Source organism: Perca flavescens, chromosome 4 (genome assembly GCF_004354835.1).
Source record: "Perca flavescens isolate YP-PL-M2 chromosome 4, PFLA_1.0, whole genome shotgun sequence".
NCBI lineage: Eukaryota > Metazoa > Chordata > Actinopteri > Perciformes > Percidae > Perca > Perca flavescens.
Window position 1 is genome coordinate 34,320,139 of NC_041334.1, and position 20,729 is coordinate 34,340,867.

At 40.9% G+C, this 20,729-nt stretch overlaps 1 protein-coding gene across 12 annotated transcripts; it reads right to left on the bottom strand.

Moving 5' to 3' along the window:
* Positions 1-187: 187 nt before the first annotated feature.
* zmynd8 (zinc finger, MYND-type containing 8) lies at positions 188-20,638 on the bottom strand. 12 transcript variants are annotated; one of them, XM_028576089.1, is made up of 24 exons: positions 20,364-20,638; positions 17,668-17,724; positions 17,395-17,525; positions 16,896-17,018; positions 11,414-11,481; positions 11,009-11,160; positions 7,928-8,149; positions 7,315-7,428; positions 6,811-6,876; positions 6,525-6,617; positions 6,340-6,427; positions 5,954-6,009; positions 5,758-5,835; positions 4,766-4,881; positions 4,172-4,683; positions 3,960-4,094; positions 3,644-3,799; positions 2,881-3,414; positions 2,220-2,735; positions 1,852-2,036; positions 1,400-1,480; positions 1,234-1,312; positions 884-1,123; positions 188-686 (listed from the first exon to the last, which is right to left on the bottom strand). In XM_028576089.1, the coding sequence occupies exons 5-24, from the start codon at positions 11,436-11,438 to the stop codon at positions 511-513; spliced, it is 3,624 nt and encodes a 1,207-aa protein (XP_028431890.1). In that variant the 5' UTR covers positions 11,439-11,481; positions 16,896-17,018; positions 17,395-17,525; positions 17,668-17,724; positions 20,364-20,638; the 3' UTR covers positions 188-510. The 12 variants fall into 12 exon arrangements, with proteins under 12 accessions (XP_028431890.1, XP_028431892.1, XP_028431891.1 ...); XM_028576091.1 differs by lacking the exon at positions 20,364-20,638 and adding an exon at positions 17,827-17,907; XM_028576090.1 differs by lacking the exon at positions 17,668-17,724.
* Positions 20,639-20,729: the final 91 nt, after the last annotated feature.

The window sequence follows — 20,729 nt, forward strand, 5'->3', positions numbered from 1 at the left end:
TTTTTTTGCAGTATACAGCAGGCAACATTAGAATAATAAATAAATTAACATATAATACAAAATAAGGAATTTACAGTCATTTCTGTCAACCGTCTAATCTAAATCTGGGTGGTCCATTAGCATGGTTTACATTTTTGCAGTCTTAAACTGTTTAACTGTTGTCCTTTACACTATGTGTATGTTGTGACACTCAGGCATGCTCTTAAGATCTGTATACTGACAGCTAGAGACTGCAAAGGAGTGCATGAATATGCAGTATACATTTTTTTAAACTGCCCCCTCTAGTGGTTACTAACTATCTGCTGTCAGTCTTGGTCTTGTTTCCACATTTAAAATGTAAAGACCACTGGGGGCAGTATGTGAGCCCTGAAAAGCAAACAAAATATATAAATTAAAATAATTTAGATTGCTCCCTTAACAGCTGCTGTGATGCAGCTAACAGATAAATGTACATAGACATATCCTTATAGTGGAATTTTTTTTTTACATTTTCAAGTATGGTAAGCTCGTTTAGGACAAAGTCACAGCAACATTGTCAGTGCTCTTCTCCATCTCACAGTCTTTGTCTGATGGTGCAGAGACCGGCATGTCTCTCAGAGAGTTCGGGCCACTGCTAGTCTGCCCTAAACCTTTGTGTGGGAGGTCTGCTGTCGACTCAGCCTCAGGTTCTTGCTGCGGGGCTGTGGCTACAAATAGAACAAAAGTGAAAAATATACATTACATCTATGAACATGTCAAGTGTAATGTGGATGATGATTATGCAGGCAAGCAAAGGACTGGAGACTTCCAGTCAGGATTGCGAGCTGCTGTGAGAAAAAAATAAATGTTATCAATTTGGGAATAGATCAATGTGAGAATGCCATCAACTGGACGGTGCCATTACCTGATTGAGTGCAGGACTTCATGTGTTCTGGCCAGTGGGCTTGCTGACAGGGGTAATCACAGTAGCTGGTGTTCCAGCAGCAGTAGAAGATGGCCTCTTTCCTGCAGTTAGCACACCACTGTTTCTTCTTTGTCTCATCCACTGCTTGCTGCTTCTCCAGCTCCATCTGTTTCTTCACCTCAGTCACCAACCTCTCTCTCTCCTGTTCCAGACTTTGCCTCATCTCTGCCATTGTCAGCTCTACATTGAAGTACGCATACACACGATGAAAACACAAGTAAAACTCATTACACAGTTTGGGGGAATGACGACTACATGCATAGTACTTTGCTGATCGATGAAGTGCTCACCAAGATTGTGCTTCATTTCTGACAACTCTTGTTGATGCAGCCACTGTAATTTTTCTATTTCGATTCTCAGTCGTCTTATCTGAATTAAAAACCCATGGGTAAGTTAAGGGCAATGTTATGATCTGAATAGTATTCAGTCGCCACAGGGCCAAGAGCAAACACCTACCTCTGCTATTGTATTTCCTGAAGTACTCTTAGAAAGGTCATTGTAGATTTCAGTCATTGTACCTTTTATTGCATCCATTATCTGAAAAAAAAAAGAGTATACCATAATATTATGATGTCTTATTCAAGAAAAAATATTTTATGGATGGATATACAGTAATTGACATATGAACTACCAATACTAATCTGGTTTCTTTGTCTTGTCATCTTCAAGTCCCATTTTATGTAAAAGTCAAACATATGTAGTTTGAAAGCTATCGAGGACTGGTATTTACTGTATCTAAGTGTATTAGACACCAGAAATTTGTACATTTCACCCCCAGAGAAATAAAACAAATTGCTCTCAGGGCTTGTTTTCATCTAGGTTATTTAGCCAAGGAATGATCAGTCAGTGCTGAAGTACAGTGGATTTGGCACCTTACAAAACAAACGTAAATGAAAAATTATACTAACTTTATTTGTGTACTTGGCAATGTCTGCAGCTGCATCCGCTGAGGCAGTGGGGATATACAGGTCGGTTGCCACTGGTGAAGATGTAGCAGCTGTGCCTAAACTCGATGCTGCAATCATGGCAACAGAAGCAGGACTACTGGATACCAGGGTGACAGCCGACGTGAATGTGTCTTTTTGTTGAACAGCTAGAATTAGAAAAAAACTATTATTCAGAAACATCATTATGGACAAACTGAATTTGTGAAATATTTAACACATTTGTTGCTGTAAAGGGTAAATTGTAATATTTTCAAAACACTATTATATGAAGGAATTTTGATATATACCGGCCCATACTGTCAAGTCATACTTGAATACTTGTCATCTACCTTTAACAGCCTGCCTGGTCTGATAGCGTGTGCTTTGTGAAGACTGCTGTGCTGACGATGAGGATCCTGCTGTCGAGCCATTCCCAGTGACTTGTGTCTGGGTCAGCGCTTGACCCTGGCTTTGCCTGGGCGACGACGCCTGCACCTGCGTGGTTGCCACAGGTTGCTGGTTCTGTTGCTGACGCTGCACCTTCTGCATGTGCCACTTCTGAGAGGAGGTCTGAAACTTGGCAGTCGGATTCCACACCACAGCTCTCTGCACCACCGGCACCGTCTCTCTGGGCAGCAGAGGACGCTGTTTTTTCAAAGCTGGTGTGGTGGAGGCTGAGGAGGATGAAGAGGGGGGTGTTGCGGTGGCACTGGACACAGTTGCAAGGCTTATGGTTGCGGGTGAGGGAGTAGTGAACGACACCATGGTGACAGGAATGGCCATAGGGGACTGTGTGGAAACACTAGAGGGTGTGGAGGGAGCTGTACTGTTTTGAGACGGGATTGTTGATGGGGTCAGGGCTTTACCTACAAGGCAAAGTACCTACATTATTTTTCAGTTCCGCCTGTATAGTTGATGATGTTTTCACATGTTACATATGCTAAAAATGGGCATTGCATGCAGTGGGTGTTTATTTCTTGTGGGATCAGCAGAGAAATGATCAACACTCACCTTCAGGTTTACCAGCAGATGACTCTTTAACAGTGGTGTTGTCTTTCCTGCTCCTCCTCCTGTTCTTGCCTCCCTGTTCCTCTCCGAGGTCAATAACCAGCTCTCTCTCTGAGTCAGAGTCCTCCACTGGCACAGGCTGCTTTGCCTCTTCTTTCACTTGAGCCTTCTCCCTGAGACCAGGTGAGGATGGAGGTGCTTTGGTCTGCTCTGGGCTCTCCTTTTCCGAATCTGTGCTCATTTTCCCTTTAGGTGAAGCATTTGATGCTGTTGCAGTGGCGTCGCCTGCTGCAGTCTCGGATGCCACGAGCAAATCAGCTTTACCCTCCTTATCTTGGCTCACGGAAGGTTGGTCTTTGACCTTACTTTTGGTAGGCTCCTTCTGGGCTTCGTCATTGGGTGCTGCATCCCGGCCATCCTTGGTCTTTTGCTCCTCATCACTGGCATACTCACTGTCACTGGAGTCAGATTTATCAGAGTCTTCTGAGTCACTGTGTTCCACACCTTTATACACATCAACAGAGATCTCATCTATACCTGCAAAACAAAGTAATAGGATGGATATATCAAACCACCATTCAATATGTTATAGGGTTCAGCTAGTAAGGACAAGCAAAACTAAGCAAGTACCTGGATCAAAATTATTCAATACCTCGCCAAAATACCACATCCCATCCCCAAAATGTGTTATGGCAATGATTCTGCTGACAATCAACAATAGCAATACTTCAGAAATTGCTATTTTTTCTATGCATACTCTACTGACCCAACTGTGCCTTGCAACTCTCAATGGTTTTGTCCAAGTTCAGCTGGAAACGGCTTTTGATCTGTCTTTTTGGAGAGGTAAGGACTGGTGTGGCTCCTTGTTTCTGCTGAACCGTTTCACTAAGCTCCTTAAGGTCCATTTCTGCTTTACTCCGATCTGGAAGCAAACAACGTAAAATAATTCCAAACAGCAAAATGTGCACCAAAAAAAGACAATTATTCCTAGCAGAATCATGTCCACTGGTGACCTGTATTTGTTCACACAGAATGTATTAAACACTTTAATGCATATTACATAATTGCCATAAAAGATTCACCTAGATTGAGGTTCAGAATGCTTCCTGTCGGTGGTGTCTTCTCCTGCTTGGGGACACCAGGAGCTTGAGAGTGGAATGGTTTAGGGCTGTCCAAGGAACTGCCTGCAGGACAAGGTCGAGGATGGGCAGGCGATGCTGTTAAGAGATACTTACTGTTAAATTAAGTCTCCACCCATTAGACACAACATACTTGTTCCTACACTTAAATGCACCTGGTGAAATACCTGTACAGTCCATGGACTCCTCTCCTGTACTGTACTGGCTGTTTGGAGCTTTTGTCTGGGACTTGTCAGCTGTGTCATGTTCCCCATCCGAACCAGTATGGGCAGAGGAGTTGGTGCTCATGGGGGAGCGAGGCATTTCATTGAGAGGGAGCCGTCGGCCTGCTGTGCTCCCTCCCACCCCAGCCCCAGACAGCATGGTCCTGGTCAAAGGGATCTTGGGTGATGCAGTCATATCAAAGCTCAGCTTAATCTTCTCCTGTTTCTCAGGTTTGATCAGGGTGGAAGAGGGGTTGGAGGGATCCAGCAGCATCTGGAAGTTGTTGTCAGGAGTGTAGGGGGTCCTGAAGGGGGCATAGTTAAATACTCCAAACTTCTTCCTCATGTTCTCCACATAGACCTCCATCTCTTGCATGGCACTGTTGAAGATGCTCTTGGTCTTCTTCACAGAGAAAGGAATCTCTTTGGACATGAGGTAGCAATTGTTTAAAGGAACCCAAGCCCTGCATGATAAAGATTCACATCATAAAGAAAGATTGACACGTGCCTGAGTAACTGAGTAACTGAAGCACTAAGAGCCGTTACCTGTCATGCTGACCAAAAAAGCGAGCATCCACTTGTCCATCTTTGTCCCGCAGAGCTTTAGCAGGCCAGAATGGAAATCCTTTCAGTTTGGCCCACACTAGAGGGTGTGGGTTACTCTGCAGACATACAGAAAAACACTGAAACTAAGGGCGCTTTCACACCTATCGTTCGGTGGACTGCGATTCGGGGGTGAAGTTGCAACATTGTTGCATTTTTCATTTGGTTCAGTTTTGCACTTTGTCAACTGCACCAAACACTGTAAACAATTGTCACGCGATCAAAACGGATGCTTGTTTATTGGACAGAATTTTGTATTCTATCCTATTTATTTATTTATTACTTTTTGTATACTCTGTACGTGTGTTGTGTGTCTGATATTTTGCTGCTGTAGCACTGAAATTTCCCAATTTGATATCAATAAAAGTCTATCTGGGCGCCCAGAGAGCTCAAGTGGTAAGGCGGGGGCCCACATATAGAGGTTTACTCCTCGACGCAGCGGGCTCGAGTTCCACTCCGACCTGCGGCCCTTTGCTGCATGTCATTCCTCCTCTCTCTCTCCTTTCATGTCTTCAGCTGTCCTGTCAATTAAAGGCCTAAAATGCAAACAAACAAAACAAATAAAAGTCTATCTATGTGGCCAGGATAGCTCAGTGTAAAGTGTGTGCAAGGTTTAAATAGTAGGCTAGTAAATGCTCTGTTTCTGGTTCACTTCCTGTATTTGGGTCGGACCGCATTCTCACCTGAAGTGAACCAAACTCTAGTTTGCTTGGAAGCAAACCGAGACCCTCGTTTTCAAGCGGACGAGATTTTGGATGAGCTTTCACGCCGGCCCAAACGAACCGGACTATCTGACCAAACGCTCCAGGGTTCATTTTAAACGGACCAAACGAGGTAGGTGTGAAAGCAACCTAAGTGACCTATCTATGTATAAAAAAGGGTAAACAACTTGGTGGAATTATCAACAGAAACTTCAAGTTACTCAACTAGCTTACACAAGGCTCACAGAACCAGTTGTCTCTCTTTTGGCAAGCAGACAGATAACACTCTGGACAAACTTCAATCTCGTTCATCTGCAATTAAAGAATCAGAAGACATATAAAATCAAGTTTCAGCTGCCACGTTTAGTGTTTTAAATCAATCAACAAATCAAAATCCCCAAATCTTCTGTTATCCAAACCACATACCCACCTCATGTTCACAGATTTTTACTATCACTTTAGCAGTAGCTGTGAGTTTGTGATTGCCTGAAACAAGGAGATACATTTATGATAAACAATTTTAATACACACTAGACAGGGTGATAATTAAATATCATTGTTACACATTATTGATAACATCATGTTATCGTTTTACAAATCCTGTTTCCAAATCAATTATTCTGAGCAAATTGTAATTAAAAACTAATAAAATGAGTAATTGACATCTGACAATCAACAGTGGAACACTGTTGATTTAAACGAACATCAATTAGACTATTTAAGGAAATAGTATATTTATATTCTTCTTAATAGCATGATATTGATTTAATCTGCTAGATTATTCTTAAATAAAAACTTCCACACAATGAAACATACCTCCATTGTATATAATACAGTTGTGCAAAATCCATTTTGCATCTGCCAAGAAGGCCTCTGTGCAGCCATACATTTTCTTTTTAATATTCTGCGGTGCAAAAAGAAAAGATGGTGCCTGACTGACAAACTTTTTAACGTTGCTACATTCATGTTATCCAAGAAAAATGTGACACATTATGGTTTACCTTCTCAAGTGTGCAAAGATCCATAGGGTGAAATATGTACTCTGCATAATCTGGATGCTGTTCGAGAGAGACAGGTTTCTGGAAGGGTTCGGTCTATAAAAGTGAGTAGACAGAAAAGAGAGTGAAGGAAAACAAACTCTCTGCACGACCTTCCCCTCTACTACACGTGAACATGCTACCACCATGCTATTACTAAAACAAATCTAAAAGCCGCTTCAAACAAAAGGAGGAAAATCAGTGGAGGAAGAAATCATGACGGGGTCTTGTTAGTGGTGTAATTGATTACCCAATTAAAAGTCTTTCTCTGCGTGGAAGCTGCATGGGGGGAGCGAGATGACAAGCGGGGATGATCCTGAAAGAGAGTGAGAGGGGCAGCTGTATCCTCACCACCAGCTAGCATGTTTACCTTCATGGTTTCCAGCCATGACAGGCCCATTATAGTACAATGACTATGATTGTTAGTTATGTTATTAGAAATAATTTGCACATGCAAATCAATAATATATCATGCTTGACTGATATGTGGACAGGTAGTACTTCAGGGTGCAGATCTTAACATCTGGCACGACTGATGGGAATATGATGGTTGCATAAGCCATCCAAAACTTAAGACTGGCCAGAAAAGAACACATGCCAATATCCAAGTGATAAATCTGGATGTACAAGTAGAAAAGGCAGAAATGAGAATATACAGTGTACCCCATCTGTAATTAGACTGTCTGCATCAAAACGATATAATCAGTTTGGTAGCATGAATTCCCTAGAAAGACAGAGGGACGAGAGTACTTACACCTGGCTGTTTCATCTTCTGAAGGGCAAACTTTAGTAGGTAAGACAGCTGCTCTATAGTTAGCATCATCATGGCTTTGCTCTGAGTCTCTATACACTCAGCAACTGTTATTTTCTGAAAGACATCAAGAGGAAAATAGTTGAAAACTTTTTTTTTCATCCCATCATTGCACAGAATGTATGTAGGCTCAACGTCAAAATTTATTGAAAGGTCTTCTGTACATTAAACAAATATTAAAACAGGTTTTGACTAAAGGCTTTGAAATATGGCTTACAACGTCCTTAAGGGGCTTTCACACCGGCGCACGATAACTCACTGCCTCCAGTCATTTCAATGAGGGGACTGCAGCAGATGGGAAGCGGTTTTGATCACGGCGGTAGGGGTATGAAGCGGTCGCCGCCCACATGAACCTGCACAGATTATCCTCTGCTGCCCAGAGTTCACCGTGCTAAACTTCTGGCTGTACTTCGGGCAGCAGGAATCACTTTTAAAAACGCGTTGCTTTTTTGGGAAACGCTCTTGCAGGTAGGCGGTTGTCAGGGCGGTTGTCAGGGCGGTTTCCGCGCGGCGGTGTGAAACCAGCTTTACACTATACACATTCCTGGGTGAGTACCTCACACTCCGGACAGAACCAGTCGCCCTCGGGCTCGGCTGGTAGTTTGAGGCACTTGGCGTGGTATACCCTGGGGCAGAGCTCACAGCAGAGCACCTGGCCCTCGCGGTGGCACAGCCAGCAGTAGAAGTCATTCCTGCCGTCCTGCGGTACAACATCAACAGGGTCTGTGGTGAGTGCTGGCTGCTTCACATAGTAAAAGGGACCATGTCTTAGTTCTGACTGGAATGCGGGCAAAAGAAAGACAAAGTTGGGGAATGTCAAAATCAGCTTAGATTAGAGTAGCCAAGCAGACATGCACAGCATCAAAAAAAGCACACTAAAGTCACTAAAGTCCAAAACACAGACTGCTGTGAGCCCTGGTAAGTACAAGTGTTAGACACTAACTGCTGGTTGATGAATTTAAAAGTCACATTTTTTCATTGTGATGGAAATGACATCAAAAGATGACAGGTCTTGTTATTTATTCTAAGTCGTGTGGCTCAGTTCTCTGGTTTAAATCTGTGTTAAAGGACAAAACCATCACCTATGTGCAGAAGGGTAAACAGTGTGGCCAGCCTTGATTAAACCGGCAAAGGCACAGATAGTTACAGTGGCTACTAGTAATCATTTACAAAGGTCAACTTAATGTGCCAAGTGTAAGATACTAGCAATCATTTACCTACTGTGCATTTGTTAAGTACTTTAAACCCAAAGGAAGCAAAGAACGCACTTTGCACTTTCTCAGACTGCAGAGAAAGCATTTGTTGAATTTAGAGGTGCACAGATAGCAATTGATCAGACCTCAGAACACTTATTAAATTACTATTACCAGTTGTATCCAATGAGATTAAAATATTACATAAAAGTGCCATCAATTTATTTTCATTTGGCAGACAATCTTAAACATAACACTGTAAAACACAGGGACATAACACGCTAATAAGCTATAGTGCATGACATAATGTTCCTAAAATACTTAAATATTTGGATCTCAGTGGAGCAGACAAGAGGTGGAAATTGCAGGTTTATTTATGATATAATAATATCACAATATGTAGCCCCTGATGGAATCAGATATCAGACTTATAACGGCTGATGTTAAACAGCATGTATCAAAGTGCAAAGTTTCAGTTACATGGAAACGTGCCATTATTCAGATGTCAACTAGCCACAATCTCGCAAACAACCAAGATACAGAACAGTTAAGAATGTCTGCAAAAAGGAAAGAAATACCTCTGCCTCAGAATCACAAGAGAATGTACCATGCCACTGATGCCAGTTTAGTAATAATATAAAGCAGGACACACTATCACTTTATCCCAACCCTAGAGCAAACTGTAGAGTGCTGGTGAAAGTTAATAGCAGAAGGGGCTCATTTAAGAGGAAATGTCTACATACACAACATCCCACTTATTTATTCTTTTTCTTTTTTTGAAGCGAGACAGGAAAGAGGAGAGAGAGGGGGGGAGCAAAGGGCCTCAGGTCAGATTTGAACCCGGGCCACTGGCAAGGACTTAGCCTACATGGGGCGCGCGCTCTATCAGTTGAGCTAGAGGCCACCACAACATCTCACTTTTTACAAGAAATTAAATTAACTTAATTGAAAGAAGTTCACCCCTATCTGCTCCAACGGAGCTGCTAATTGGCCAAGAGTTTAGATTGTGATCATACTGGGGAGCTCCCAGGTGTGTATAAGTGTAACTGTGCCTAATGTGTGTTGATGTGGAGCAGGGCAATCCTGCAAAAGAGCATTGAGTAGTGAACCTACCCTAAATAAAACTGGCCTTCACATATCGACAGAATATGAATAACTGATCACAACCAACCACTTCTTTCCCACAGCAAAAAGATTGTGTCATCAAAAGTATCTGATCTATCGCAGGAGGTTCTTAATTTCTTTTCAGCCAAAGACCCCTTACAAAACAATTAACTGGGGAAATAAATACAAATTAATATGAGCGGCTAATGGGGCAGCTTGTGATAGTTTGATTTTATTTCTGAATATTGCAGTTATATTAATAACAATAGAAAAGCATGTTTTTAGCAGTATTTTATATCCCCATACGTCCAAAATGTTCGCTGAAATAATTCAGTATTCATTGTAGTTTACAGTAAAGAAAGATGTTATCTGGCAACTACAGTTAAGAAAACACTTGCAGGCGCCCAGATAGCTCAGTTGGTAGAGCGGGCGGCCATGTGTAGAGGTTTACACCTCGACGCAGCGGACCCGGGTTCGATTCAGGCCTGCAGACCTTTGCTGCATGTCATTCCCCCTCTCTCTCCCCTTTCACTTCTTCAGCTGTCCTATAATTAAAGGCCTAAAATGCCCCAAAAAAATAATCTAAAAAAAAAAAAAAAAAAAAAAACACTTGCAGTAAAAGAAAGTGCAGATAAAATTCAAAGAAAATGAAAACTAGCAGCAGACTATGCACTAATGGCCTGCAAAGTAAGTAAAAATATAGAGCTGCAAATGTTTTCCTGAGTAAGATTTCCACACAGATATTTGTGTTATTGATGTTTTGTCAGATTTTCACAAATTGAAAGTGAAAATTAACCTTACAAACAAATATATACAGGTAAACTAATACAGGTAAACTAAAACATATTTGTAAAATGCAAAACCCAATTTGAATTTGGTGCAAAATTCATCTGGAGTTAAACCAACCCCCAAATAACAACAAATAATTTTAACTATTTCACAGTACTTAACATTATTCCGTTGTAATCACCGAAAATAACACTGACATCCTCACCAATAATACAAATATCTCATTTGAATTGAATCTTTTTGGATGATTTGAGCATCACAAAGTTGCATGTTTGATGGTGGCAACAGAAGACATCTCAGACCTTCGGCAGGTAAAACCACAACTATCCACATTGGGGGTAAGAGGCAAAATATGTTTTTAGTGATTTGGACAATTGTATACTGTATACATTGTATCCATGTATGTCATTAAGGTGCTTGACCTCATGATTATAAAAAAAGTTGTTGTCTAGTGTAAGTCTGAATATCAATAGACAGACAATCAATCAATTAATCAATCAATCAGGTTGGGAGTAATAGCAGTTTAAATCCTGTTTTGTTGTGTTTGTTACCTGGTCTTTGCTGCTGCTAACAGCACCTGGTTTCTTCTTCTTTTTCACTGGGCAGGGGGACGTTTCAGCAGAGGAGTGACCATTAGATGAGTGAGAGGGACTTGGTATCTTTCGTTTTTGGGTCATCCGTTCTGTCGACCCCGTGTCTGAAACTACAGACAAAAGGTCAAAGATTACACAAACCGGGAAGGGTACACTGATGGACACCTTGATGGAGGAAAAGAATTCCAGAAATGACGCACCACAGTTTTCCTGCACTCTCACAGTCGGGTGAGGCCAGTAAGCATGGTGAGTTATATAATAATAAACCAAGACGACTAAAACCATTTCACATTTTAATGCATAATTTCACAGATATAGAAACAGAGCTTTGCCATCCTATCCAAAAACAAAGTATGTTCTTACCTTTGGATCGTGTTGAGATCTCCATTCCTTCTGTTGTAATCTCAGTTGAATCCGCTTCCTCTGCCACACTAAGGCAGAAAAGTCAAAGGTTTACCAGTCAAACATAAGCTCTGTACAAAAATCATATACAAATGTTCAAACCACTACTTCTGACAAAGTACTATGTTTATGAAATAGGTTTCAAAGGCTTATAATGACAAGAATGATTAGGCATAAATCGGAAAATTATTATATCACCAGTAATGGGTTGCTAGATTATGTCTGTGACGGGTTTGCATTGTTGTCTGGGATGGTGAAATACCGGAAAATGACTTGTATATTCTAATTCCACCAGGTAACAGTGACAAAAACATTGTTTTCAACGTTTTCTACTCTGCTGAAGGTTACTTTTAATAAACAAACCGAAAAATGATACAAAATAGATTAACTGCGCTGCATGAGAAGATCTGGAAAGAGACTCAATAATGCCTAATGCCAGACATATACATATATGCCAGACATGATAATAATAATAATAATACATTTTATTTAAAGGCGCCTTTCTCTGCACTCAAGGACACCGTACAGGGATACATAAGATATTAAAAGCAGCAAAAAAATAAAGAATAAGAATACAACAACAATAAAAACAACAGAAAAAGGCGAATGATAAAAAGTCTGTACAGTACCTGTACTGTACAGACTTTTTACCAAAAATGAACTGCAACTACTTTCAAGACCCTTCATAACTGACAATACTGATGATAGCATAGCAATTATATCACTCAAACATTTATCGATAGTAAAAATAATGTTAATAAGGTCTAAAGTAGAAATAGTACGATGGCGTATCGGGGCCATTGTAGGTCAAAAATAATAATAATTAAGGAGCCGGGGCAAGCTGGATAATATTCTGAGAAAAAAACTTTTGAGATTAAAAGGCGTAAATTAACGAGAAAATGCATTCATTTGTGATAAATAAACGTACGTACGATAATTAGTAAGTTACGTAAGTTACGTAAGAAATCCCAGAGATCGCCTCGCGTTTCTTTTCATTACGGCGGTCGCCTGTTCAGAAGTCAGAGACGATGTAAGTTTGTACTCTTTCTATTTAGCCATTGTTGCAGCAGATGAAGCTGTTCCTGAGATGTTTCAGTCTGAAATGAGTCCTGAATGTTAATCATTTGACCCTGTGATGTGAAGCTGCTAGTTTATCTGTATTTTGCTAGCTTGCTAACTTTCCACTACAACAGTATTTGTTAATAAGTGATTAATAACCCACTGTTGTATCACATAATAGTAGTTATAACAGCTGTGACATTAATGTACCTTTTTAGGTTTATTTCAGAAACTTCCTTCATATCCCGCAATGTGCAGCTTGTTACTGCCTGTAATGCACCGTCTTAATACCAAGTAAAAAGTTAAACTCCGACAATATGATATTCAAAATGTGACTGCTTTCTTTAATAACTACATAACACAATACTTGTACTTTTACTTTTAGTACTTGAGTAGTACATTTTAAAATAAACTTCTTGCAATACTTAAGTACAAAAAATGTTGAATACTTTACTACTTCCACTTAAGTGTGGTGCTTAAAAAGCACTTCAACTTCTACTCAAGTCACTTGTTTGATAGAGCACTTGTACTTTTACTCAATTATGGGTCACTAGTACTTTATACACCTCTGTTTATTAACCAGCAGCACGGCCAGATCACAGTCAGATGCCCCCTGCCATGTGCGTCCGGAGCGTGCCAACACTTGGCAGGGCGCACCTGACTGTGATCTGGCCGCACCACTGGTCATTTCGTGGCCAGGCTTCCTTGGTGCACCTGTGGGGCACTTCGGCATGGGGAGGGATCAGAAAGAAGGCATTAATATATGTGAATCAGAGGCTGCGGCAATCATGGCTTATCACATTCACTACTTTCACCCCCTTTAATCACAGAGATATCCCGTCATGGCGTGCTGACAGTTCTGAACCCGAACAATCTCTATCACAATTGAAAAACGTGGAGCTCAAGGCAACATTTTGGCCAGCCTCGTTTACCCGACATTTAGGATGGTGACACCAAGTTCACCTGTCCATTTTAACAGGTCTGACAGCGTACATCACATAAACCATTCACATACATTGGGCATGTGCATGCCAGTGTAAACAGAAAGCAGATTGTCTGATGTTGCTCTGCGGTTGAAAATCATGAATGTATAAGTTGAAAATACAGAAAATACTAAGATAAGAACAACAATGGTGAAAAGTAAGACCAGGTATTTATTTGGTTGGACCAACAACGAGGTGAAACTGTTACTGAAAGGAATGTAAGCTTACACCTAACCGATAAGACTGACTGACATGCGTCGTCGTTTCCAAAGGTCTCCGTTTCTGCCCGCCCAGAATACAAAGCAACCCCGGAGTTTTCAAACCTTAACGGGGTCAGCAATGTTTCCAAATGTCTCAGTTTTAGGGCCTTGGAAACGCCAGAGTAGTGTGGGCGCGATGCGTAAACGTAGCAAAAGATATTTGTTTTTAAACAAAAACCTAGCCTTCAGATGGCTGTAAAGAGAGTCACCAGTGTAAAGGAAAGGCCTTAAAAATAGTAATAAGGCGCATTACAGAAGTGTTACAAAATTACACGTTAAAAATAACCCTTCCCAGCATCTGCAAAGCTAAAACTACCAAAAACAGCCCAAACTTAGATGGAGCACGCAGAATCTCTCCACGACATGACGTCATCATCCTAACCCCCCTACCCCCAATGTTTAATGCAAGTCGGTGCCTTTACTGATGCACAGAAGCTATCACCTCATCCAAATCAGTATGATGTCTTCTTCTGAAAAGGCCCAATTCACAGCAATGTATCTTCAAAGCCCGGATGCTACAAATTAATTTAATTATAATTAATTACAGGCAAAATATAAGGCAAGCAGCATTGTCTGTTGTATGTTGAGGTTGATACAACCTTGCAAAGTGAAGCGATGTGGTTCCTTGACGACAATAAAAAACTTGAATCTCAGAGAATTTCTGAATTTTCTCTTGCAAATTTATGACTTCATAATCTCAGTTAAAGACTCAATTACAGCTTAAGATAACCATACTGTAGCCATGGCAGCTCAACATGTTTGGCCATTCTCCAATCACAAATACCAGGCACCTTTCTCCACTGACTGCAGACCTATTTATTCATCGATTAGTGAACATGAAAACACAGAACAGTGAATCTGCAGTGTTCTGAGATCAAGTGAAAAGCATGCAAACAAGACTTCCATGCTGTTTTAAAACAGCCATGTAATTTTCATTGATCAAGTGACCTAATAACAAGACAGCATACCACAACGGATTACACAATCACAGGCCCAGTTCTGTTGAGAAACATTGCCTTATAATGCTGTGATCCACCTTCTATTCAAAATCTGCCCAACAGGTTTTTCTCAGAGTCAGTTTAACATGATTCACCTTGGTCTGCAGGCGCCCAGATTCTATTATTATTGCCATTTTCTCTGACGCTACAGTGGATGCCCATTTTTATTTCACATACTCCCGAGGTAAGCACCATTTGAATGTTTTGTGTGAAAAATACACACGCGCACAAAATGCTTTCATTTCAATCATCTTGTTCACCAACCTCCTACACCTCCTGCTCCTCCATCACTATAGAAGGATGAAATAGCAGACAGGAACACAGCACATCTGCAGTGACAGACAGAAGTGCAGTGAAATGGCTTTACTGGCCTCCTCATCTAACCTGTCTGGACAGCCTCAGACAATATACCCAAGCAACATCCTGTCCAGGGCAGGAAATACAGCAACAAAAGAAAAAGAGAAAGACAGGGAGGGGGACAGGTCCAAGAACAGAAATCAATGCTGCCCATCCTGACAAAAACATATTTAAAACAAACCCTAACCACAGAGCACACACCTACTGGTACAATCCTTTCCACACCCCATTGCCACAACATCCATGCTTTAATGTAGGAAATCAACAGCATACCTTTTTTCCTTACTCACATACAGATTCTTCTGCCTATTCTTTAATCTTTTTCAATTATTGAGGGCGTTGGGGGATGAGGGAAAAGATGGGTCCAGGTTTCCCAGAAGGCCTTCTCTCCCTGCTGCTGTCTCCTGCAATTGTCAATCTTTAACCTCGGCTGCAGGCTGCCGATTGGCTTGAGCACCACACGGAGAAGCCTGATTGGGTGCTCAGCTCGGTGTGCCACACAGGCTCTCTTCTCCCCGCTCTCCCCAGCTACAGTGCTGCAATGCAGAGAGGACTGCTCCTCACTGTTGCCAAAAACCTCCTGAAAACCAAGTCTCTCATTCCCTTTAAACACCATACAGACATATACCAGCCATGTGCCTTTTACCAGACATGTAAAATCTAGCTCTACAAGCATGACAGGCAGAGAATCAGATTCCCTCCCTCGATGTGTTCTCAGCCAGTGTATGTGTATGGCAGCCATTTTGAACACTCTCTCTCTCTCTCTCTCTCTCTCTCTCTCTCTCTCTCTCTGACCACTGTGCGCACCGCACACACAGCACGTACACACAACACCAGTGAAATCTGCTGTAAAAGACCACATGCAGCTTATTATGTGCCCCAGCATGTTGATATGCAGCATTGGCCTGATACTGGACACAAAGACAGGACTGAAAATGTCACAGGCCTCCCAGACAGCACGGAAGGCATAACTCCTTCCCTCCCTCTCTCTTTCTCTCTGCAATGCTTCTTCAACATTTACTGTCTCATAATTAATGTCTGCCTAGACAGTTTGAATGTGAGCAACAGGAAGCCAAAAACAACACAAATAAACAACTGAGAGCAACGCTACACATTTTCTATCTTTCTGTAAAAGGTATTTGTGTTTGATCAAATGTATGCATTTCATTTACTCAATACAGAACTTGAAAGCATGAATACAAAAATGCACAAAATTCTACAGTCAGTACAACACAAGTACAAACCATCATTCAAAACAGAAACACATCCGGGCCAAAATGTCAAGGCCAACCACATCATCTACGCAGGTCCAAGAAGGTCAACCGGTGGATATTTCAAAGACGGACACCAAACTAAATAGGCTGTGTGGGTCGGTGTAATGCAGATGTAAGTGTGCCTACAACAATTTTCACACCATAGTGGAATGAAGGGATTAAACGAATTACCAAGCACCATTCACAAAACACTGAGTGGGGGATTTTCTGTTTCAGTCAATGCAGACTGCTCCTGAACTCTGGTCAAGCAACATCATATGCGCCATTATATCCAGGCCAAAGTTCCCCTGGTTATATTTAAAACAGAGCCTTTGTCAGATATCATCCACTTATAATGACAAAACAAATATCACATATTCCACCTGGAATATATTAAATGATCAATAATAAAATAACAACATTGATAAACTGGCAAAAAATAGATACAATCAATAACTGAATTGAATCTTATTTTACCTGATTCATGCATACAGAAAACCAACAACATTATATATGAACAGAATCAATCTAACCTGGTCGACTTCAAACTGGTTTTCAAGCCTCTCTGGATGAGATGAGGTTTCTATGCAGAGCCTTTTCAGAGGAAGTCCTTCCCTTCTTCCTTCCTTCTCTCTTACATACAAATACTCAGTGTGCTTGGAGCAGAGGGACAGAAAGGGGAAGCTCTTTAAAATGGCTGACACTCGGCAGCAGAGAACACTGGGAGGCAGTGCACACCATTAGGCTAAGGCAATTTCTCCAACCCTGTGATAAATAAACTGCTAAAGGCATATTTAGTCCGTAAACAATTGAACACTGGTGAGCAGCTTACAGGATTAGGCCTGTTTATTCACCAAGTAAAAAAGGGAATTATGGTGAGGTGAACTAGGTTTTGGATGACGTGTAGAAATATTAAACAACTACACAATTTACAGTTCTTCATTGCCATGTTAGTCTGGCAAACAATTAACAACAGCCTTGCTCTCATGCCAGTTTGAGGCCTAAATTAAACTTGCTGTGCTGTCAGTTTACCATCTGTTAATTCCTCTGGGGATTCCCCTCTGCACTGCTCCCTGTCTCTCCCATCCTGCCTGGATCCCTCATCAGGCCTGCAATCTTGTCAGCATAGGCCAAGGGAAGCCACACAAAAATCCTCTTTTGATCTTGACAAAAGGAAGCAGGTTTTCTCAGTCAGTATGAATATACAATGACCTCACACTTGACCTGTGACCCTGTACTGTATGTGTCCAGACAGCCACCCAGTAAACAGAGGCAGTATGCTGTACTGTACCATGCTATGCTCACCTTCCAAGCTCCACTCCTATGCTGTGGGGTGACAAATGCTCTTTCCCCTCCCCCAGTCTGTCAGATAAACCTGTATTATTACTCAGGCACGGATCACACACAGTGGCTGGTGCCTTATCAACAGTGTTGTATATGTAAAAGAATGAAAATAAGGCTTACCTCTGTGGATGCATGGCTACAAACTCTGTGTGATATGTCAATGCTTATTAAAACATGGAGGACAGCCCTGTCAGCCCTCACCCTGCTCAGAGCACAGCCACGGCTCTCAAAGCTGTCCGACTCACTGCTCTGATATAAGGCACACTAAGACTGGCCATGCATGCCGACAGAATGTAAGGCAGCTGCTGATTGGCTAGCGCATTTCCTGGCTGCTTGTCTTTTGTTTAGCACAGGCAAGCTGAAACACAGCACTCAAGAGCAAGAGGAGCTAGGCCCAGATCAAAATAGTCAGTTTCTGCACACCTATCAGCTACCAAGAAGACTGCATACAGCAGTTGCTGTTTTATAAACTTGCTATAACGTAGGACTTTGGTGTAGCTCTGAGGGGTAGTCAGCAGATGTGTACACAAAGAACAGGCCTATGGCTGTATTCCGAAGGAGGAATTTGTCTCACTGTTCCCACCCTCAAGTTCATGGGAAAGATAAAAACTGCTATATCAATAAAAGCAATGTGTAAACACGCACTCAATTTCTTTGGCTCAATGATAAAATGATATATATAAATATACAGTTGTGATTTTCCTGACACTGGCTTTTGAAGTGGTGTCCTTACACACATAGGCCACGATTATTCTGTTAAAAAAAACATTGACTTTCGGTTTCTGTTACATTATTCCACCTTGGAGCATGATTCAAGAAGATTTTCAATGACTTACAAGAAAGTGTATGGTACCTCAAAAAACATAGCACAGTTCTCCTGCATTTGCAATTTTAATAGCTTCTTGTTTTCTTTTTTGTTTGCTTAATGTTTGCTATCTTTAGAAACACGTGATCTCATATTTATATTATTACAGCTTATGACTTTGCTTTTGTAAATTAATTTCACATAAGTCAAGGGGAGCAGCATGGTGGGCAGCAGTAGCTCAGTCCATGGGTACTCGGCTTGGGAACCGGAGGGATGCCAGTTCAAGCTAGCAGCAGGGAGGAATTTAGTGTCTTGCTAAAAAAGACAGACATGTATGCTTAATGTGTGAGGCAGTAAATCAAAGATAAAGGGATTATTCAAACTTTATAACCATAACTTTGTAATTCATGTAATATCACATGTAAATGTTAAGAACAGATTGGACATAAACTTTGTTAAAAAGTAGGAAAACAAATTAGATGACAATAGCAGTTTACATCTATTTTGCACTGCTTTTTGCACACTGTATACATTCAGTGTGGTTCGTTTTTGTACTGCTAATGGGACATGATCATTTCCCCCGGGGATGAATAAAGTATCTTTCTTCTCTAAATATAAATCTGAGAAGTGCTTATCAAAGTCATTTGGATGACGCTACCTGTAAGCATATTAGCCACTGATCTGTTTCGTATTTCTAAAAGCGTTAAGATGATCCACAATATATTGGGTTAATGTGTTTTAGAGGTAAAACGAATCATCACTTATCTGTAGGTAAAATATTATATGTACGAATATATGAAGAATTTGCCTGCACTGTTCAGTTTCCTATGGCCTCTCCTTCTACAGGAAGAAAGACAGGAGCGACCTCTTGTGGGAAAACTTTATATAGTTATATAATATATAGTTCAGTACACACTAGTGCAGAGATTCTCAAACATATTCATGAACCACCAAATACGTAAATAAGTTAATCAAGGAGCCCATTCGACAACTTTAGTCACAAAGTGTATCTTAATCATATGTGCATTGTTTATGCTGCATACTAGTACATTGAGAGCAATGAAAAAGTTAAATTCCTTGTATGTGTATACATATGTGGCTAATAAATCTGATTCTAATTCTGATTATTTTGAAAAATGCCACATGTAAGCACAATGTCAACAAGACATAAGAATATCTTAAAACTAGATATTGCAACAGGATGTGTCAGGGAGAGTTCCTGTCTAAATCCAGCTTTGCTTTGGGCATCACTGCTGGGGTTTAACAGTCTGTCCTTTCCTTTATAGTATCAGTGCAGGCCAAAAGAGATTGCTTACACAGTGACACGACAGCTTAATACAGATAGTGGATTGACGTTAAGGCATTTAACGTTACAGTCTGTTTGGCATTAAGATAAACTGAAAAAAATAGAAGTGGTGGGAAATGGCCAGTGTGGGTTTTAAGGAGGATACCAAGTACAATGTCTAATTGTTAGAATAAAGTTAAGCTAGACTTATTTGGTTTAACTTGTCTCTCCACTGCAGTTAACCAGCTAAAGTTAAATTGCAAAGTGACGCCTTAATAATAATGCAAGGTTAAGTTACTTATGACAAAATAAACTAGTAATAACTTTGCGTTTCTATAACTGACTTGTAATAACCTTAATTAGCTAACGTTAGTGAGTTAGCTTAAGATAATGTTAACTAATTAGCCATGAGCTTCTGCCCAAAACAAACTCAGGATATCTCGGCTAAAGATGTGTGAAAACAAACACTTCGCCGGTCTATTTACCAGATGATTTAACCATAAAACGTTATTACTCTGGTTACTCCGCACATAAAAATGTAGCTATAGGTTGTATATAATATGTCACCTTTGTCAGTCTCCACTGTTTACTGCTTGGAGTCCAGTCCTTGAGCTTTTCAAGTGGCCGACCATATGGTGGCCGACTAGTAACGAGCCCTGCAGTCCCCAAGATGGCGCGCTAGCTAGACTCACAGACAGTATAGAAGAAGGCTAGACTTCACTGCTCTGGTCAGTGCTTGAATAGCCTTGGATTGCGTGTTATATTTAAGGCCTTGAATATAACATGCAAATCTGGTTTTAGGACAGTCCTATCATCTTTTTTTGTTTTGTACGACTAAGTGCACACGCTCTAAATCTGGTCACTTGATGAGCTGTATTGTGATTCATCAGTAGGCTATCATTATTTACGTATTTCTCACGAAAAGCCTTGACA